We start from the raw sequence: 22,243 nt of genomic DNA on the forward strand, positions 1-22,243 counted from the left end.
GGCTTATAATTAGGTGCATCTGTCCTACGACCCTTCTTGAAAACGGTAATGACCTGCGCTTTTTTACAGGTGCTAGGTGTCCTCCATCGCTCCAGTTCTCCTGCATCGTTTACCGCTGACATCATACCACAGACAGCACAGACAAGCATGCTGCAGGGCCAGAATCGGCAGGTACATTAAGCGACATTCTGTGTTGTTCAGCGATGAGCGTTTCTTCTGTTTGTGGGAGTTAGAGCGACGTCAGAGTGTCCATGTCGTTATACACTTCAGGAAGAGGTCATCACATTGCATGTTCTAGCAGGATAAAGAAAGACCGCACAAATGGCTTGAAGAATGTGCAGGTCCTTGAATGGGCAACTCGGCCACCTAATTTTCAACTCATAGGCCATGTATGGAATTTGATGGATGGGAAGACGTATATCTTCATGTCGTACCTCAGCCAGGAATCTTCATGAACTGAAAATGTATTTCAGGAATGGTAAGAAATTCCTCAATATGACATCACAGCGATTACAAGAATATATTCGTGTCTGCGGGGGTCCACACTTCAATACTTCATACTGATGTTGATGAATGTTTAATCATTTAATACTCATTACTATTTGCTACATATTGGACTGGTGTTTCACTGTGTAATATTTTTCTTCTATCAGTGAACTATGGAAGGCAATAACTTCCCTAAATGACTGTGTTACAGTAACTGCACTCGCCGCAGACTGCAAAACTGCTGTTCTGGCAACAAATGATCAGAGCTGCACATTGTCAACACGGTGCCCCAGCAGTAGACGGCCTTCAGGTACGACCGACTTCACTATACTGGTCGAAAGATCCCACGGCTCGACGTCAGGCTGCAACCACCAGATGAGTACTTGCACTTATGTCTACTCCAGCTTGTTGTTTACTACAATCCTTCTACCTTGTAGTGGCCAGCCTCATCTCTGACAGATTCCAATCACTGTAGCGCCTGCTGATGGAACACACAGCATCTGAGTGGGAGAGAAATTACACTAGCCCAAAAGACCGAAACAGTACTCCTCCACATCGCAGGATGGACTATCAGGACAACCCTTTACATGAACGAGAAACGGATCGACGTTTTCCTTTGCATTAAATACTGAGGTACTGAATGCAAAAACGAAATTTTAAATACCGGCTAAAACAGCAAATGTGCCTGACAAATCTTGGAAGAAACACCCATTTACGTAGTTCAGAAAAGAGAACAGGATTATAAACCTCTCTGCCAACTGAGCTACTGAAGCACGACTGATAACCTATCCTCACGGATTTAGTTCCGCCCAAAGTTCTGCTACCTTCCTAGCTTCACGTGAGTTGTTCTGCGAAACTTGCAGGAGTAGCACTCGTGGGAGAAAGGATACTGCAGAGACGTGGCTTAGCCAACTTTTCTGTTCTCCTACAAGACTTGGAACATCCCCTGTCGCGCAAGTGACTGGCGATGCGGGCGCAAACAGTGTGTTGCAGATCAATTTCGGCTGTGTAGCGCGTCAGCAAAGGCGCTCACCTTCTCCATTTCTCCGGGGCCCGGCGCGAGGTTCCCCTGAGGCGGCCGCCGGCGCACGGGCGGGTCGCGCTGCGGGAAGTCCGCGAACAGCGCGCGGTACTCGGAGCTCAGCTGCGCCGACTGCTCGGCGTCGAGGCGCAGGTTGGTGGCGCGCCTGCGCAGTGGCGGGCGGCGCTCGGCGGCGGGCACCGGCGGCGCGAAGCTGGCGCGGGACTCTGTGTCGCGGGCGTGCTCGCCCTCCAGCTGCAGCTGCGTGCGCCGCTTGCTGAGCTCGGCGCGCCGCGCGCCCGACCCGGGCTCGCAGAAGCGCTCCAAGTGCTCAGTGCGCGTCTCCATCTCGCCCTCCATCCTGCACGCCACGACACGTACACTCTGTCTATTGAAAGTGCAACACTGAAGGCGGCATCCGACAAATCTCAAACTGCCATTTACTGTGTGCTCGGACGTACGATGACTGCCATTGCATCACAACCACAGACAGTAAGTAGCAGTGACCTCATCTAAATGTTATATACACTCCTCGAAATTGAAATAAGAACACCGTGAATTCATTGTCCCAGGAAGGGGAAACTTTATTGACACATTCCTGGGGTCAGATACATCACATGATCACACTGACAGACCCACAGGCACATAGACACAGGCAACAGAGCATGCACAATGTCGCCACTAGTACAGTGTATATCCACCTTTCGCAGCAATGCAGGCTGCTATTCTCCCATGGAGACGATCGTAGAGATGCTGGATGTAGTCCTGTGGAACGGCTTGCCATGCCATTTCCACCTGGCGCCTCAGTTGGACCAGCGTTCGTGCTGGACGTGCAGACCGCGTGAGACGACGCTTCATCCAGTCCCAAACATGCTCAATGGGGGACAGATCCGGAGATCTTGCTGGCCAGGGTAGTTGACTTACACTTTCTAGAGCACGTTGGGTGGCACGGGATACATGCGGACGTGCATTGTCCTGTTGGAACAGCAAGTTCCCTTGCCGGTCTATGAATGGTAGAACGATGGGTTCGATGACGGTTTGGATGCACCGTGCACTATTCAGTGTCCCCTCGACGATCACCAGTGGTGTACGGCCAGTGTAGGAGATCGCTCCCCACACCATGATGCCGGGTGTTGGCCCTGTGTGCCTCGGTCGTATGCAGTCCTGATTGTGGCGCTCACCTGCACGGCGCCAAACACGCATACGACCATCATTGGCACCAAGGCAGAAGCGACTCACATCGCTGAAGACGACACGTCTCCATTCGTCCCTCCATTCACGCCTGTCGCGACACCACTGGAGGCGGGCTGCACGATGTTGGGGCGTGAGCGGAAGACGGCCTAACGGTGTGCGGGACCGTAGCCCAGCTTCATGGAGAGGGTTGCGAATGGTCCTCGCCGATACCCCAGGAGCAACAGTGTCCCTAATTTGCTGGGAAGTGGCGGTGCGGTCCCCTACGGCACTGTTTAGGATCCTACGGTCTTGGCGTGCATCCGTGCGTCGCTGCGGTCCAGTCCCAGGTCGACGGGCACGTGCACCTTCCGCCGACCACTGGCGACAACATCGATGTACTGTGGAGACCTCACGCCCCACGTGTTGAGCAATTCGGCGGTACGTCCACCCGGGCTCCCGCATGCCCACTATACGCCCTCGCTCAAAGTCCGTCAACTGCACATACGGTTCACGTCCACGCTGTCGCGGCATGCTACCAGTGTTAAAGACTGCGATGGAGCTCCGTATGCCACGGCAAACTGGCTGACACTGACGGCGGCGGTGCACAAATGCTGCGCAGCTAGCGCCATTCGACGGCCAACACCGCGGTTCCTGATGTGTCCGCTGTGCCGTGCGTGTGATCATTGCTTGTACAGCCCTCTCGCAGTGTCCGGAGCAAGTATGGTGGGTCTGACACACCGGTGTCAATGTGTTCTTTTTTCCATTTCCAGGAGTGTATAAGGAAAGATTACGAAGAGGGTCTCCCATTGAAAATAGCGTTTTAATGCACACTATAGAATTCGACAACGGCAGGATTGTGGCCTATCAAAACTGCAGTTCACTGTGTAACGCCGGAAATGCATATCGTCCTATTTCCACCTATCGTACAATAAATTTTTCCTGATCTATTACCTGAAGATATGACATTTCTGTGTCTTTATATATTGTAATTGTTTTACAATTTGTGCACCACTGGCCATTGAAATTGCTACACCACGAGGATGACGTGCTACAGACGCGAAATTTAACCGACAGGAAGAAGATGCAAAATGATGCAAATGATTAACTTTTCAGAGCATTCTCACAAGGTTGGCGCCGGTGGCGACACCTACAACGTGCTGACATGAGGAAAGTTTCCAATCGATTTCTCACTCAAAAACACCAGTTTACCGGCGTTGCCCAGTGAAACGTTGTTGTGATGCCTCGTGTAAGGAGGAGAAATGCGTACCATCGCGTTTCCGACTTTGATAAGGGTCGGATTGTAGCCTATCGCAATTGCGGTTTATCGTATCACGACACTGCTGCACGCGTTGGTCGAGATCCAATGACTGTTAGCAGAATATGGAATCGGTGGGTTCAGGAGGGTAATACGGAACGCCGTGCAGGATCCCAAAGGCCTCGTATCACTAGCAGTCGAGATGACAGGTATCTTATCCGCATGGCTGTAACGGATAGTGCAGCCACGCCTCGATCCCTGGGTCAACAGATGGGGACGTTTGCAAGCCAACAACCATCTGCACGAACAGTTCGACGACGTTTGCAGCAGCATGGACTATCAGCTCGGAGACCATGGCTGCGGTTACCCTTGACGATGTATCACAGACAGGAGCGCCTGCGATGGTGTTACTCAACGACGAACCTGGGTGCACGAATGGCAAAACGTCATTTTTTCGGATGAATCCAGGTTCTGTTTACAGCATCATGATGGTCGAATCCGTGTTTGGCGACATCGCGGTGAACGCACATTGGAAGCGTGTATTCGTCATCGCCATACTGGCGTATCACCCGGCGTGATGGTATGGGGTGCCATTGGTTACACGTCTCGGTCACCTCTTGTTCGCATTGACGGCACTTTGAACAGTGGACGTTACATTTCAGATGTGTTACTACCCGTGGCTCTACCCTTCATTTGATCACTGCGAAACCCTACATTTCAGCAGGATAATGCACGACCGCATGTTGCAGGTCGTGTACGGGCCTTTCTGGATACAGAAAATGTTCGACTGCTGCCCTGGCCAGCACATTCTCCAGATCTCTCACCAATTGAAAACGTCTGGTCAATGGTGGCCGAGCAAGTGGCTTTTTACAATACGCCACTCACTACTCTTCATGAACTGTGGTATCGTGTTAAAGCTGCATGGGCAGCTGTACCTGTACACGCCATCCAAGCTCTGTTTGACTCAATGCCCAGGCGTATCAAGGCGGTTATTACGGCCAGAGGTGGTTGTTCTGGGTACTGATTTCTCAGGATCTATGCACCCAAATTGCGTGAAAATGTAATCACAAGTCATTTCTAGTATAATATATTTGTCCAATGAATACCCGTTTATCATCTGCATTTCTTCTTGGTGTAGCAATTTCAATGGCCGGTAGTGTAGTTCATTTCATGTAAATCGAAGTAAATGTTAGCTAGTGACAAGTTGCAAGATGTCGTCTGACAAAGAAACCCACATATACGTAATATTCCGCAAGGCGCCTAACGGTATTTGGCGGACGGTACTTCTGGTACCGCTAACTGATGCTCCTTCCCCTCTTCCACTCGCGAATGGCACGTGGGAAGAATATAACCCCACGTAAGGCCTTTACAATATGGGGTAGTCGATAGCTGATGAGAGATCAGTCTGGCTGTGCCTTCTGCATGAGCTGGCAAGTTTACGTTGTCTAATTGTTTCGGAAGTTATTGTAAAGGTTATGATTCATTTACTGTCTGATTTTTGCAAATGTGCATGTTGGGTACGTACAGTGCTGATGCTATTGCTATTAGGTAATTGTTATTTAATACCTAATGCACATCTAGCTAGCTACTGTCTTGTTTGTATCTGATAAGCCATTTCACAGATACGACAGCAGAGCTCAGAGGAGAGTAGTGATCTCTCGACCTGTTGCCTTAGTTACTGGTGAATCTTCCATGCGTCTTCAGAGGCGCTCCTGTTCGCTGTGAGTCTTCCTGACTGACGGATCTGGCGACGCAGAGCGACGTAAGTACTAAGAAAACAGGATGTGGTAGAAGTTTACATGTAATTGCTGGAGATAATCCTTGTCAATGATAAGACGTAACTAAAAATAAAACTACCTATCGATTCTGTAGAGCTACTGTCGCTGTCAGGGAAAGATTGGAGTCCCTTAGTGTCCTGTGTGTGCGTACAAGTCCAGAGCGTCTTACAACTACCGTTCAAAAAAACTCTACGTTTCACTTGCTTTTTGCAAGATTGAAAGCAAAATTGTCGTGTCTCACAGGGCGGAATAGAGACAGGACATATATTCCGGGTTAGAAGGAGTTTAGCGTGGCTAGCACAGGGGAAGACGAAGGGCCAGGGCGTCCCTCAAGGCCAAGGCAAGAAAGCAGGACAAAGACAGAGTCCGCGAATAGAAACATCATACAGCAGCTCTCTGACCTTAGAAAAACGGAGGAACACTGTGCTCAAGTCACTGTGCAGAAAACCCAACAGCTACAGCGCGACCATCAAAATCGCACTGGAGGACTTTCAAGCAGAAGCCGCTCTCCACGTTACAAAACCCGTATAATCTACAGTTCCTCAAGTAATGCATCTAACCTTAAAGGAAATGATCATCAACAAAAACAATACATGGTAACAGATGACAAAGAATACTTCACGACTCCAAAGAAGGCGAGAAACTAAAAAAGTAAACATTCGCTTGATCAACAGGAAACATCACAGGCTGCCATGCGCTTCGAAACCGTTAACCGTTTCGAAATTTTGGAAGATACTAAGCTACAGAATAAATCAGTTACAAGACTCAAAGCAGCGGAAAGACTCGACGACCAATCAGAGACCACAGACAGCTCAGAAACAGAAAATTCCTCCGATTATGATCACGTTCTCCGGCCGCTACCTCCAACTGAATGCCGAACTGAAAAAACACATCCACGTCCCGTCAAGGCAATATACGAAGAAAATTTCGTAAAATATCACTATGACTCGAACGATGGCTATCTAAAGGCACTCAACATTTTGAAGGTCCGTAACATACCGTTATTCACTCACCAACGGCCAACAGAAAAACTCATGAAAGGTATACTCAAACGATTGCCAGCACAGATTACCGAGCAAGAAGTGCAACAAGATTGTTCGAACTTGGCTTCAAAGACGTAATAGTTTACCGGTATAAGAAGAGAGACCTGAAGCGCAAGAAGCTCACCCTCAACCGGTGTAGTCGGTAAGGTTACCGAAAGGAAAATCCAACGAAGCCTTTTCCGACATCAAGTTCATATTTTACACCAAAGTAACAATCGAAGATTATGAATATAAAGACGGCCCAGCAGAATGTAAGAGATTACAGACTTTCCGCCACACTTAGAGTTATTGTACGTTGCCAGCTCGATGTGTCAGGTACGCAAGTCTTCGCCTGGCGAGCGAACGTACGTACCCCCGGTCACAGATGCCACGGTGCGTGCATTGTTAGGAGGAAGGGCATCCCGCCTCCTGGTGAGGCTGTAGAGCTTTCCAAGCAGCCATCAAAATTTACAGGAGACAAGAACAACAACGGATCAATGCACAAACAGCAGCAAACGACACTGCGCCTACAATATTAGTGGCTTCAACTTCAAACACACGGGATCCAGAAAAACTCTTGCAACAAAAAATCGCACAAGCAAAACTAAGGGATTCAGCAAGCAATCTAAATACCACACTCCAAGAGGCTACCAGCGACCCAGTGCAAGACCATCCACGGCAACAACAAGAATGTTTGAAATCACAATGGCAGTAGCACAGCTGGGTAACATCACTGCAATAATCAAACAAACAAACATACTTGCCATCATCACCGCGACAGCCACGAAGTTCAACAGCGCGCCTGACTTTCTGTCCAAGGTCACTACCCCAATCGGAGAGGCAATGGAAATTTTCACCTCACGCTATGGCAAATATACAAAACAGGAACACAATTCTTAAATTTTGCACACTAAACGCCAACGATGTGGCAAATAAACAACCAGGAATAAACGAATTCATAGAAGAACATAAAACTGGCATCCTGTTTTTGACGAAAATTCACCTGAGGCCGTCACAAAATTTCGATCTCCGCAATGTGGTTGGTAATCGAACCGATCGGCGCAGTAGAAAAGGATGCGGCACTGCAATTTACCTTAGATCTTCGATAACACACTACCATGGCACTACTCCAAACTTAATAACTCTGGAAGCCACGGTTGTCATCATAGAAACGCTAACAGGAAACATCACTCTAGTGGCTGCATATTTAGTCCTAGGAATAATTTGGGGTTCTAGGCATTTCAGTGTGTGATGTTCTTAGGATAGTTAGGTTTAAGTAGTTCTAAGTTCTAGGGGACTGATGACCACAGATGTTAAGTCCCATAGTGCACAGAGCCATTTGAACCATTTGAATAATTTGGGGAAACAAGATCTCTTCAAATATTTGACCCTCACGAGAAAGTTTTACTACGTGGCGATTCAAACGCCAATCGCCAAACTAATTCAAAAGGTAAACAACTCCATAACCTCGAAGACCATCTGCAGACAGTCACCATCGGCCCTGAATACATCCCTGCCATACTCAACCACAGACCAGATGTCTTAGACAGAAATAGTAAAAGGCTTCTACAGAGACCTCCATCTCCAAATGAAAATAGAAACGACTTCAGACCACAGTTCAGTCACTGGATATATAACCAGAGCTATGTTACAACCATCTCCACGTCAGCATACAAAAACAAGTTGGTACCAGTTTTCTAGGTGCCTCAACAATAACATGGAACTAACAGAAAACGTTAGCTCACATGAAAGAATCGATGAGGCTGTAACAAAATCAACAGAGCTCACAGGAATACTTCCGCAACAACTTACCTCGCACCACTCATAACTAAAGCCAGGATATTATATACTTGAAAAACCAGTCCAGGAAAAGCTGGCAGAAACACCACAATCCAGCTGACAGAAGAGAATTGCGTCCACTTTCACGAGAACTTAGGAAACGAGCCAATGAATAGAGAGCACAATGTTGAGAAGACAAGCTGGGTAGTCTGACTGCAGATTAATCATAAACTTTCGTAACTTAACTCCCATGAAAAATAAATATTGTTACACGGGCACCACCTCATATATGATGCCCTACAAAAAGAAGAATTCTTTGCTTAAAGAAAATATGCTAAACCAACTCAGTCTACAGCAAGACGTCAACAACTACCATATTCAAGAAGAAGCCCAATGAATTCGAACCACTCCGATCCACGACACTCCACAACCTACGACTCCACGAGAGATACGACAAATCGTCAATAAACTGAGAATCAGTTCAGCACCAGGATCAGACAATATCTCCAGTGATCAGCTGAAGCACTTACCAAGAAACCTACAGTCTCGCTGGCCCTAATATACAACAAATGTCTGCAAAATGTCTACTTCGCGACAGCTTACAAATTGTCAAAAATCGCACCAATTCCCAAACCAGGGAAAGACCCTCAACATCTAAACAATCATAGACCAATTAGCCTAACGTCAATACTTTCCAAAGCGTTGGAACGTGTGATCCGGGCAAGATTTCGACAATTTCTAGAAGAAAATGAAGTCATACGCTCTGAAAAATACGCATTTCGGGAGAAATTTTCGGCAGAACTTCAAGTACTCACAATTACGGAATATATCACATATGACGTAAACTGCTCCCACTACGTGGCCGCAGTATTCTTCGACATAGCCACAGCCTATAATAAAATGCGGAGGGACATTCACCTGTGCAACCTCAAATTGTTTGATAGTTTTTTTCTCATATGGAAGATTTTTCGTCCAGATTGATGGAAAACGCTCTGAAACCATCACCCACTAGAAGAAATCCTACAAGGATGTATGTTATCTCCCATGCTATTCGCTGTGTAAGTCAACAATCTGCCCACACTACGCCAAACTTGTTCACACTATTCGGAGACGACACGACGCTGATCATACCTGGGTGGTGCTTGGATACCACCATCAAGAGACTCCACAATCAGATTGATGCAATCGAACTTTGGGTCACCGACAGTAAAATCCGAATGAACGCTGACAAAACACAAGCCATCGTGATTAGACGAAGAAGATCTATTCTGCATACGAAACTAAACCTTCTCAGCAAAGACACAGACTGGACCCACAGTACAAAATATGTAGGAATAATTCTTGATTATAAAATGCTCTACAAGGAACACATAAGGGAGAAGAAAACCAACCTCACAAACGCCATTTATATCATCTACATGTATATTCATTACTCAAGAGCAGAGAGTTGCACCAACACACGAAGTTCATACTGCTGTATGGCTGTTCCTCGTAGGCACAGCAAGCAAAACCAACAAAAAAGTCCTGCAACGACTTCAAAACAGATGCCTGACACTCATCTTGAGTGTTCCAAGATGGACTAGGACCACAGAACCGCAAGAAAACTCCATATTCCAACGGTACAGCAACAAATCGAGGATCGAACGCAGTGTCTAATAGACAAAATTAATTTACTTCGAAACTAGTGAAGACTCCTAGAAAACGTCTGGGTGGGACAACCAGTACACTGACAAAAATACAAGGTCCCGCTATCAATCTTAACTAAGTGATGATAGGTCTGATGGTCCGACAGACCGACTTTCAGCCCAATGATCACCAAACGACACAACCAATAAAAAAACAACAACTTACCCATGAAAGTACCGCCTTAAACGAAAGTAGCACTTAAGTTTACACAAAAAAATGTCGATGTATCACTAAGTTTAACAGCTTCTTCGTTTTCTCGTCCCATTAACATGGGGGCAGTTTTAACAGAAAGGAAAAAGTCATCAAAGATGAAGAGTTTGATAGAGAGAAAGGATCCATGAAACTTAATGATATACGAACAATAATTCCACACAATCAACAGATAGTTGTACGTTGCAAATGATAGTTCGATAATTGAGCTCTATTTTCGACAAGGATTATCTCTACCAATCGCGTTTAAACGTCTACAAGACCCCCTTTTCAAACTATTTTTGTCGCTCTCCGAGGTCCGATCCGTCAGTTGCCAGGACCCAACGAAACCAGGAGCACCACTGAAGATGTCCAACGCAGCTCTGGGCGAACGACGAGAACAAAGAAGTTTCATGGAGCACAGCCATAAAACCCTGAAGACTCAATAGCAACTAAGAGTCCCTGAAGTCTTAACAGATTTCCTATCATCCTGCCGTTCATCTTTTTTTTTTCTTTATTGGATTTCGATTTTCCCCCCCCCCCCCCCCCCCCCCCCCCCCAGAGGGGGGCGGGCTGGCAGCAGCATAATACGCCGCTCTGCAGGCTACAGAAAAGTTAAAAAACAGAATTAGGAGATATCATAACAATAAAAGCAGGTGATAAAATGGTGACTGTTAAAAACTTACACATGGCGAAAAAGTTGCGAAGAAAATATAAAAAAACAAAGGGTCAGTGAAGCCGATTAAAACACATAGTAAATAGACAGGCACAATTAAAAAACAAGGCGATGGTCTGGTTTCTGTTCGCAACAGTTAAAAACACACCTAGCTACAGTGTGGTGGCCGTTTGCAACACCTAAAAGGGGGACACACAACACTGAAAACTCACAGAAACAATGCTCTATAGAGTACGAAGGCATACAGAAAGGGGTGGTGGGGGAAGGACCCGGAGAGATGAGGGGGGAAAAAGGGGGGGAGGAGAGGAAAGGCAAAAAGTGGGTAGCCAATGGAGGGAGAGGACACAGAAAAGCGGGGCAGGGCAGAAGCGAGGAGTGAAGGAGGCAGTGGAGGGGAAAGAAACAGGACTCAGGGGCGAGAAAGGAGTCAAAGAGAAGATAAGTCGGAAAAAAAACAGGATGGAAGGGAGGCAGAGGAAGCCTGGGAAAAGGATAGAGGGAGGTAGGGGGAGGTGAGGATCAGAATTGATGGGAGGGATAAATGGTGGGAGAGAGGGCATTATCTGGGAGGGGGAGTTGATGGAAGCCACCTTGGGAAAGGAGATGAAGGGTGTAGAGGTGGAGGGTAGGGGGACTCAACAGTGAAGGTGCGGCAGCAGGTGGGGGCTGGAGAGGAGAGGAGCAACCAGGGGATTGGGGTGGGCGGAGGGGAGATCAAGTCGGCGGGAAGTGTAGAGCACTCGGATATGTGCAAGGAAAAGGAGCAGATGGGGGAAAGGAATCAGGTCATAGAGGATCCATGTGAGGGACAGGAGGTGTACACAGAAGGCGAAGCACAGTGCATGATGCTCGAGGATCTGAAGGGACTTATAGAATTTAAGGGGGGGGGGGGGGGGAGGGGAGGCGGATATTCAGGTGGGACTGGCATAACAGAGGATGGATAGATTAAGAATTCGTAGGTGTGGAGGATGGTAGAGGGGTTCAACCCCCATGTCTGGCCAGAGAGGAGGAGGCAGAGGTTGTTGTGGTCTTGGGATTTAGCGAAAAAATCAAGAAATCAAGGAGCTGGAAGGAGCGAGTGGTACGACCTACGATGATTGCCTGGCTCTTGGAAGGATTGATTTTGAGGAGCCACTGGGTACACCATGTGGCAAAAACCTCAAGGTGATTCTGGAGAAGGCGTTGGGTTCGTTGAACGGTAGGAGCGAGGGCAAGGAAGGTGGTGTTATCAGTATGCTGCAGGAGGTGGACTGGAGGTGAGGGAGTTGGGGCACTTCGGCCGTGTACACAAGGTAGAGGAGATGGGAGAGGACAGAGCCCTGAGGCACACCCATGGAGGGGTGGAAGGTGCGGGAATCGGCGTTATGGATGTTAACTTCGGAGGGGCGGTGGGAGAGGAAGGAGGCAATCAGACGGACATAGTTGATAGGATGGGCGTAGGTATGGAGTTTAAACAGGCAACCGAGATGCCATATGCAGTCGTAGGCCTTTTTGAGGTCTAGGGAGACAAAAATGGTGGAATGATGGGAGTTAAGCTGGAGGGAGAGGAGATGAGTGAGGCGTAGGAGTTGGTCATCGGCAGAGAAGGAAGGTAGAAAGCCACATTGCCCTTCATCTTGTCAGTGTTTTCCATATATTTCCTTTCTTCACCGATTCTGAGGAGAGCCTCCTCAGACGTTACCTTATCAGTCCATCTAATTTTCAACATTCTTCTGTAGCACCACCTCTCAAAGGCTTCGAATCTCTTCTGTTCTTCTTTTCCCACGGTTTGTGTATCACTACCATATGAGGCATAATGCCACGCACCATGGCTATTCAGATGGGACATTACAGCAGTTATTAGACGTGCAGTAAGTGTCATGCGAAAGACAGGTGGTGTCAAAAGGCTCGAGTGTATGTGGTTCATATGCGATATGATAGAGGTCACTAGCTGACGGACACTGTTGGAGTTTTAGTCAAAATACTGGTAATTTTATTTCCGGTTTTGTTTGTTTAGTTTTCTAATTGTTCATTAATTACTACTGTTATTGTGTTTCATTATGGGCGTGAAAGAAGGTGTGAATGTCAAATACTGTTTAATGTAGCATTTTTATACTATAGAGTGAAGTAACTAGTCAAGTGAGGAATGTTCTAGAATGACTTCTATGCTAGTCTTACGATTTGGGGAATTTATTATAAACTATTTCGTCAGTTTATGGTACTGGGAAATGAGATTATGATATCGGAAAAATAGTTTTATTAAAAGGGAATTAATTTTATATTTGTGGGTTTTCCAAATAAAAAAATTTAAAGATTAGCATATTCTCGCGTATTTTGGCAACTGGAAACTTCTTTTGTGTAGAGCGATGAATAGAGTCGGGGCCTGTATCTCATAGTTTTAAAACCTATTGATATGCGCTCCGCTAAAACTTGATGATGTTGTGATATTTCGGTACTAAAATATTTGAGAAGTGCCGTAAAGTGTGGAAGACAATTCGAGTGAATTCAGGGTGAAATTCAGAACTTTTGCTGGCGTTTAAAAAATCTAAATACAGCGTGACATGTTGCTTACTCGCAAACTTGAACAATTTGTTCCGTGAGACTGATGTAACATTTGGGGGAGCAGTTCTGAAAGAAACATTCCGTTTGTAAGCTCTCGATGAAGAATTACTGTAAACTGGCTACAGTTATGAATGGGGTGTGCGTGTGAGCTTTTCAGACTTGGTGCAGCTTAGAGTAAGGCTTGGTAGTAATTGGAGTATGCAAGCTTATCGTAATAGAGTGAAATATTACGCACGTAAAAACTTTCATTCCACCGATAAAACAATTTTAGTTCGACTTGAGTTTATGATGTGTACAGCGGTTTTTTCTGTAGCCTTTTCTGGTGAGAACTGCATGTCAGTACCTTCAAGGAGGCATGTGTGTAAGAAGAAATTCACCATGAGTGGAACTTTGCAAAGCACAGCGTCGCCGCATATGCAATGCTGTGCTACAAACGTAAATTCTCAGAAATGACTTTCTAAAACCAACAACGGGAAGGCGTCAGACACGGCCAACCGATTCGGCTCAGATTTGGCAGGTCGCTTGTGTACAACCTAAAACGACTGAATCTAAGATATTTTGGGTCAACACCCCCGCGTTTTTGGGAAAATCATCCCTAAAGGTTATGACGAGCAATTGACTCAAAATTGGCGGGATCGATAGATAATTGTAAATAGAGTATTTTTCATCATCAAGTATGGGGGCCGAAAACGCAATCTTTTCCAGAAATCGAGGTAAGAAACCTTTAAAACTGCCGCTTCTGTACCCACATGGTAAACGCTTTTCACCGATAGCAACGATAGCGCAACGGCCAAGGTAGTGCCGGCGCGGGAACTCAGCGTGGATGGTCAGAGAGCTGGTCGGCCTCTGTAATAAAAGAACTGAGTGAAAGGATCAACAACGAACTTGAACGGATGTCTTGTGACATCCGCAACGACAAAAAAAAAAAGTACTGGCTGTGAATCGGAGAAATCTAGCGTATGTTTTCGTTTGTATTTTTCCATATCTCAATTGATAGGGATGGGAGGGTTAGTAAGGTAGGTAAATCAATAAGAAATGATAATAATAAGATAGCCAACCGCGCGACGCTTGTTTACAGCGAGGCACGGAACACAATGCACGCGGTGAGAGTTATGTTGCCCCGGTTGCCTCTTCGTGATATCATAGTTGTGAAGCTGGAAGAGTGACGCTGTCCAGTACGAGCCTTATAGAAGTCAATCGGAAAGAATTGTTTTCCGTCATTAGGTTGCCGCGAACCTCGCGGATACATGTAGTGATTTTTCCATCGTTAATGCGCCGAATGAAATACGTTTTGTGAATGAATACAGTGTTCTTCCGTAAGTAAGATATGACGAGTACTGTATGTAGTTTGTAGTAATTAGCTCGTCTGTATACGCCGTAGTAACTACTTATTGTTTGTTGTGTTACATCTTTCAGGTGCATAATCTGAGTAATGGAAGATGTACACCCTTCGACTAGCGCTGTAATATATAGTTGGGAGCCTGTCACAGACGATGGCAAGCGGGAAGTTACGGACGCTGTGTTTTGGTTTGTAAAAGTGTTGCACGACAGATGCATTATCAATGCACTACCGGAAGCTGACAGTTCTGTTTCTCGGCGTTCCAGATTGATGGGAGCGGCTATCGTCGAGCGATTTTTGGAGCTGACGAACGAAATGACTTTTGTTGATACTGAGGTACTATACCATGAAGAAGAAGCAGAAGGTGATTCAGCGGAAGATATCCCGACTAGTGAATCGCAAAATGGTCATAACACTTTGGAAATCTCCACGTCACTGGGAATATGTGCTTCATCTGTTCCCGATGAGTATTACGAACCGGTTACTAAACGATTGAACTACGGCGCTGTACCCCTTGAAGCAAAAATAAAGGCGGTAGCGAAAGCCACGAATCATCCAAATTGGAACTTACAAACACTGCAAAAGAATGGAGCAACAGTAGCGCTGAAAAGAAACACGGACTTGAAATTGTGGGAAAGTGATATCGTTAAAGGAGGGACAAGATACGCCAAATACCAGGCGATAAATAAGTGGACATATGACCGATTTGTCGAATCTAGTTGTCGTAACGAGAATGTAACAACGAGAATACTTCAGGAGTGGGCTGCAGGTGCAGCGTTTCAATATACGGTCAACAAGGATTTTACGTTTGCTGTATAATTATCTTGGGCAAGAAATTTCAAATCGGAATATAAAATTCGTCAACGGCACGTCACTAAATACATCTCTCATAAGGAGGTACAAAATATAGAAGATGTACAGAAAGTGGCGGCTCTTTTCAACACGCAAACGGCGTCACTTATGACCGGTTTTAATCGTGATTAAGTGATCAATCGGGTGAACATGCGAAGTACGTTATCGAATAAGGGAGAAAAACGAACCCTTGTCGCAGTTGGTAGTAAAAACAAACTAACAAATTCGTACACGGCGCAGTATGCCATCACAGCCTGTGGAAAAGTGTTGCCTAAGGTTTTCCGACTCGTTGAAAAATGTTTACATTACCTGCTCCAAATCCGAGAAACTGGCGAATGCGATTTACAGAACATTTCTTGAGAATGTTTTAGAACCATACGTTTCCGATAACAAGTTTTTTCTAATTTTGGATTGCTGGAGTGGACAAATTAATACTGCAATATATGACAAATTGTTTATAGATGGCGAGGGTCAGCCGACGTGCACAGTAAAAGTAATATCGCCAAACTGCACACCTGTGTGCCAGCCGTGTGATGTTTATTTCTATCGCCAGGTTAAAAACTTTATTTCCAGGCTTCAGAATTGCAGTGTGCTTCTGGAAACCCAACAGGAATTGTACAACCGCATGGATGCAATAACTATTCACAGCATGAATCATAACCAACTTTCAGCACCGGTTTTTCAGGCAATGATATCGTATGCGTGGTACGCGTCAAAATTAATTCCCGAAAAAGACGTATTGTTAAATGTAAACCAAGTTTGTTTTCCGCCGACTCTTCGGAAGGAACAAGTGTAGCTGTCGAATTATTGCATTCATTAGATGTTCTTGGTGCTGTGAGTATATTTGTTTCGAATGTTTATACGGCAAGTACCACCCATCAAGTCGTTCGAAGAAAAGTGAGGACACGTAACAGTGACTGGAAGAGCAATTGTAAAGTGACCTGGAGTAACATTTTAGTTGTTTACTATCCCAAGAGGTTTGAGAAATTTATTTGCCTACCTTATTATTATCATTTCTTATTGATTTACCTACCTTATTAACCCTCCTATCCATATCAATTGAGATATGGAAAAATACAAACGAAAAGAAGAACATACGCTAGATTTCTCCGATTCCCAGCCAGCAGCCAATTGTATTTTTTTTTTCCTTTGGTCGTTGCGGATGTCACATGACATCCGTTCAAGTTCGTTGTGGATCATTTCACTCAGTTTTTTTATTACAGAGGCCGACCAGCTCTCTGCCCATCCACGCTGAGTTAGCGCGCCCGCACTACCTTGGCCGTTGCGCTATCGTTGCTGCCGGCGAAAAGCGTTTACCATGTGGGTACAGAAGCGGCAGTTTCAAAGGTTTCTTACCTCGATTTCTGGAAAAGTATGCGTTTTCGGGCCCCATACCTGATGATTAAAAATGCTCTACTTACAATTATCTATCGATCCCGCCAATTTTGAGTCGATTGCTCGTCATAACCTTTAGGGGTGATTTACTCAAAATTGCGGGGGTGTTGACCCAAAATATCTTAGAGTCCTTCGTTTTAGGTTGTACACAAGCGACCTGCCAAATCTGAGCCGAATCGGTTGGTCGTGCCTGAGGTCTTCCCCTTGTAAGACTTCTCTGGCCGACGAATGCTCTTTTTGCCAGTGCTAGTCACTTTTTATGTCCTTGCTCCGTACGTCATGCTTTATTTTGCTGCCTAGGTGGCAGTATTCCTTAAATTCGTCTACTTAATAATCCCCAATTCTGACGTTAAGTTTCTCGCTGCTCTCATTTCTGCCACTTCTCATTACTTTTTGTATTTCTTCGATTTACTCTCAGTCTATATTCAGTACTCATTACATTGTGCTTTCCATTCAACACATCCTGTCAATATTATTCTCTTTAACTGTGGGTAGCAATGTCATCAGCGAATCTTACCAGTGATATCCTTTAACTTTTAATTTTCATTCCACTTTTGAACCTTTCTTTAATTTCCGTCATTGCTTTCTCGATTTATGGATTCAACTACAAAGGCGAAAGGTCACAACCCTGCCTTACACCCTTTCTAACCTGAGCACTTCGTACTTGGCCTCCCAATCTCATTCTTCCCTCTTGGTTCTTGTACATATTGTGTATTAGCCGTCTTCTGTTTAGCTTATTCCTATTTTCCTCAGAATTTCGAACATCTTGCACCATTTTACGTTGTGGAACGGTTTTTTCAGGTCGAGAAATCCGATGAACGTGTCCCGATTTTTCTTATTCTTCGTTCCACAATCAACCGCGACGTCAGAACTGCCTCTCTGGCACCTTTACTTTCCTAAAGTCAAACTGATTGTCGTCTAGCAGATGCTCAGTTTTCTTTCCATTGGTCTTTGCATTATTCTGGTCAGCAACTCGGATGCATGAGCTGTTAAGCTGACTGTGCGATAATTCTCCCACTTGTCACCTGTTGCTATATTAACTGTTGGATGATGTTTTCCATAAAGTTATGGTGTAACACCAGTCTCATACATTCTACAAGTCAACGTGAATAAAAGTTTTGTTGTCATTTCCCCCAATGGTTCTAGAAATTCTGATGGAATGTTATCTGTTACTTCCACCATATTCGATTGACGTATTCCAAAGTTCTTTTATATTCTAATTGTAGCACTGGATCGCCTATGCATTCTATATTGACTCTTGTTTCTTCCTCTGTCACGTCATTAGACATGTCTTCCCCCTAGTAGAGGCCTTCAATGTACACTTTCCCCCTATGTGGTCTCTCCTCTCCATTTAACAGTGGAATTACCATTTGCACTCTTAATGTTACCTATCTTAATGTTACTCTGCAGGCGCGGAAACAGGGTCGCAATCATGTTACACAGCGCGGTAGATACCTGCACGGTTAAAACCCCACGACACCGTGGCCACTAGGCAGTTGATACTGTCTTATAAAGCTATGCGTCTAGTGCCATAAGTATAACGACCCCGCTTACCAATCGATTTATCTGGTGTAGTGTTTCAGACTTCCGAATGTACCGTTCTCAACGATTTGTGTTACTCAAACGATATTAGTTTTGCAACGAAAGTCACTTCGGGAATCCCACAGCTCGCGAGCCAAAGGCTACGTGTCACTGCACTAGGGCTGCATAGAAGAAGTTAACAGCCTTTAGTATTTTAGTATCAGAACGAGATACCAAATATAGTGACAAGGAACTTTCTCATGAGTGCAACGAGTGTTCATTATTCGTGGATCCAGAGTTCTCAGAACTTTGGAAACAACATCCAAAACAACAGAATCAGCCGATCCAATTCCGTCAATAGCAGCAACAATCGCAACAGAATGCGCTGCTTCAGTTACTGCAGCAGCAACAACGGACTCCGGTGTCCACACTGTCGCAGCCGCCATTTCCTCTTTTCGAGGTATCTGACGAGTCATAGGCAAGTTATCTTCAGTGCTTTTTGTAGCGCTGTAAGGCAAGTAGCATTATATATCCAACCCCAGTTATTTGAACTAGCGCTGAACTTACACCGATTAGAAGAAACTAATGGCTTGCCATTTTATATACACTATTATTTGCTGAGTGTCCATTACGAACAGGTAACTCACATAGTACCCGCCAGTAAAAAATTTAATCAATTCAGCAAGCAGTCGGGGACACAGATTTAGGACGTTCATCTCGTCAGTGCAATTGTGCATGTAAACAATGCAGCGCATTCTGTGTTGAATCAGTTAGGGTTGCGAGTAGACGCCATGTCTACCAGTCGACACGGAAATCAACAGTCAACATGTGAGCAAACTACACCTTTATGTTCCTGACATGGTCCGTCCTCGGGTGATCTGCAATGTATGGTAACTGAAGAAAACTCCACAAGACAGGAGATCTAAAAAATCATTTAGTTGAATTACGACTTTCGACAGAACTGTGCTGTCATCATCGGATCTTATGTTTGTAAATTTTTTATAATATGTTGTAAAAATTCAACAGCAATAAGGTCCGATGATGACAACATAGCTCTGTTGAAACCAGTCATCCAATACCATTTTCAGCATTATTCTATAGCACCAAATGTTGTTACAAAATCTTAAAACATATTCTCCTTTCGAATATAATAAATTTCCTTGGGAGGGAAAAGCCTCTGTCCACGAATCAGCATCACCCATGCGTAATTCGTCTTGCCCTTTTCTCACGATATCCCGCGCACTATTGATGAAGGGCAACAGGCGGACTGCACATTCCTAGATTTGATACCATGATACACTACCGACTTCTAACGAAGGTTCAAGCATGCAGAATACGTTCCCATACATGTGAGGGGCTCGAACACTTCTTAAGTAATAGAACCCATTATGTTGCCTCGACAGCGAGTGTTCATCAGAGACAAGGGTATCATCAGGAGTGCCCGAGGGAAGTGTGATAGGACCGCTGCTATTTTCTGTATGCATAAATGATCTGGTGAGCAGGATAAGCAGCTGCCTGTGGCTGTTCGATGATGATACTGTGGTGTACGGAAAGGTGTAGTCGTTGAGTGATTGTAGGAGGATACAAGATGACTTAGACAAAACTTCTAGTTTGTGTGATGAATGGCGCCTGGCTCTAAATCTATGAAAATGTAAGTTAATGCAGATGAACGAGAAAAACAAACCTGTTATGTTCGAATACAGCGTTAGTAGTTTACTGCTTGACACTCAACTTCGATTAACCATCCAGGCGTGACGTTGCAAAGCAGTATGAAATGGAATGACATGTAAGGATTGTACTAGGGAAGGAGAATGGTCACCTTCTGTTTATTGGGAGAATTGTAGAAAAGTGTGGTTCATCTGTAAAGGAGACCGCTTATAGAACACTAGCGCTACCCATTGTTGAGTATTGTTCCACTGTTTGGGATCCGCAACAGGTCGGAATAAAGGGAGTCATCGATCGATTCATAGGTGGACTGCTAGATTTGTTACCGATAGATTCGAACAACACGCAAGTGTTACTGAGATGCTTCGGGAACTCGAATGAGAATCAATGCATTGAAGGCTACGTTCATTTCGAGGGTTACGGAGAAAATTTAGACAACCAGTGTTTGTGGCTGACTGTAGAACGATTATTCAGCCGTAACGTACATTTCGCGTAAGTACCACGAATATAAGATTAGGTAAGATTAGAGAGATTAGGTCTAGTGTGTAGGCAATTACAGGGTGTTTCCGTAAGACCGTGTAAAAATTTAACAGGACATAGAGAAAGCTCCACAGTACAATTTGAGCTAGGGAACCTTGGGTCGCAGATGACAGCTTAAGGAGAAAATAGGAATGAGATCACAGTGCTGTGTACTTTTTTATTTACATTAGTTACCGATAACTGAAAATATCATCACTGAGGGAACGAACGTACCATTTGTACTGTATCTTACAAAATGTGCTGAAAATGACGGCCATCAACCTCAATGCAAGCTTACATCAGCGAACAAGATTCTGAAGCAACCTGGCAAATATCCCCAATATGTTTCCAATCACATCACAGGCAGCTACAATTCTGGCAACTAATTCTATCCCTGTATCTATTGGGGTGGCATACACAACTGACTTTAGATACCCTCATAGGAAATAATCAAGGGGAATGAGGTCAGGTGACCTCTCAGGCCATGAAAAAGGACATTCTCTTTCAAACCAGCAACCAGGACGTACTTCCTAGTAATCAGGCTCGTCCTCCTCGTTTCCTTGCAGGAAATAAAGAATGTACATGTAAATAAAGAGCACAGTATGTGCATACTTGTACGTATGTTAGTTGTAAATAAGCTGGAAAACAGTAATGCTAGACAAAGCGGTAGAAAAGTTTATTTTCGTGTCTCCTTATGCTGGCTTCTCCGACCCCAGGATCGCTACCTCAAATTGTTCAGTGGTTTTTGCACGCTCTTACGAAAACGCCCTGTAAACAGTCATTCTTGCCTAGCTCTATTTGCATTTGTAATAGTAAAGGAAATGACAAGTGTGTGTGTGTGTAGATGTAGATGTAGGTGTAAATCTCAAACGCTTCGATGTTCATCTGCAGCAGCAAGTCGTATACTCCTAGCTCACTCATTTGTTACATAGTTTAATTCTTAATTTCTTTGCGTGTTTTTGGTACTTGCATTGTTTAATTCATAAATTTCGAGCGTATTATAGTATTTGAGAGTTGTAGCATCGCGTTTTAGTACCTGAATAGTGTAAATTCGCGTAGTCGTTTGTCTACTGTTTTGTTTTGAACGGCCAGTGTCGGTTGGTCGCAGTCAGTGTGCTCCCTGCCGCCGTTGGATAAGCAGCTGCAGCAGCAAGTCGTATACTCCTAGCTCACTCATTTGTTACATAGTTTAATTCTTAATTTCTTTGCGTGTTTTTGGTTCTTGCATTGTTTAATTCATAAATTTCGGGCGTATTATAGTATTTGAGAGTGTAGCATCGCGTTTTAGTACCTGAATAGTGTAAATTCGCGTAGTCTCCTTCCGCCGCCGAGCAGTGTCAGCAGTG

At 44.9% G+C, this 22,243-nt stretch overlaps 1 protein-coding gene across 1 annotated transcript in view; it reads right to left on the reverse strand.

Moving 5' to 3' along the window:
- LOC124606276 (serine/arginine repetitive matrix protein 1-like) overlaps positions 1–22,243 on the reverse strand; it is a 208,266-nt gene that overhangs the window by 79,509 nt on the left and 106,514 nt on the right. Inside the window, exons 5-6 of the mRNA XM_047138256.1 lie at positions 1,709–1,868; positions 1,520–1,639 (exon numbers count right to left, since the gene is read on the reverse strand). Of these exons, the coding sequence (XP_046994212.1) occupies positions 1,520–1,639; positions 1,709–1,868 (280 nt within the window). The remainder of the gene's footprint in view (positions 1–1,519; positions 1,640–1,708; positions 1,869–22,243) is intronic.

The sequence above is a fragment of the Schistocerca americana genome, chromosome 3 (assembly GCF_021461395.2).
Source record: "Schistocerca americana isolate TAMUIC-IGC-003095 chromosome 3, iqSchAmer2.1, whole genome shotgun sequence".
In the NCBI taxonomy this organism is placed as follows: Eukaryota; Metazoa; Arthropoda; class Insecta; order Orthoptera; family Acrididae; genus Schistocerca; species Schistocerca americana.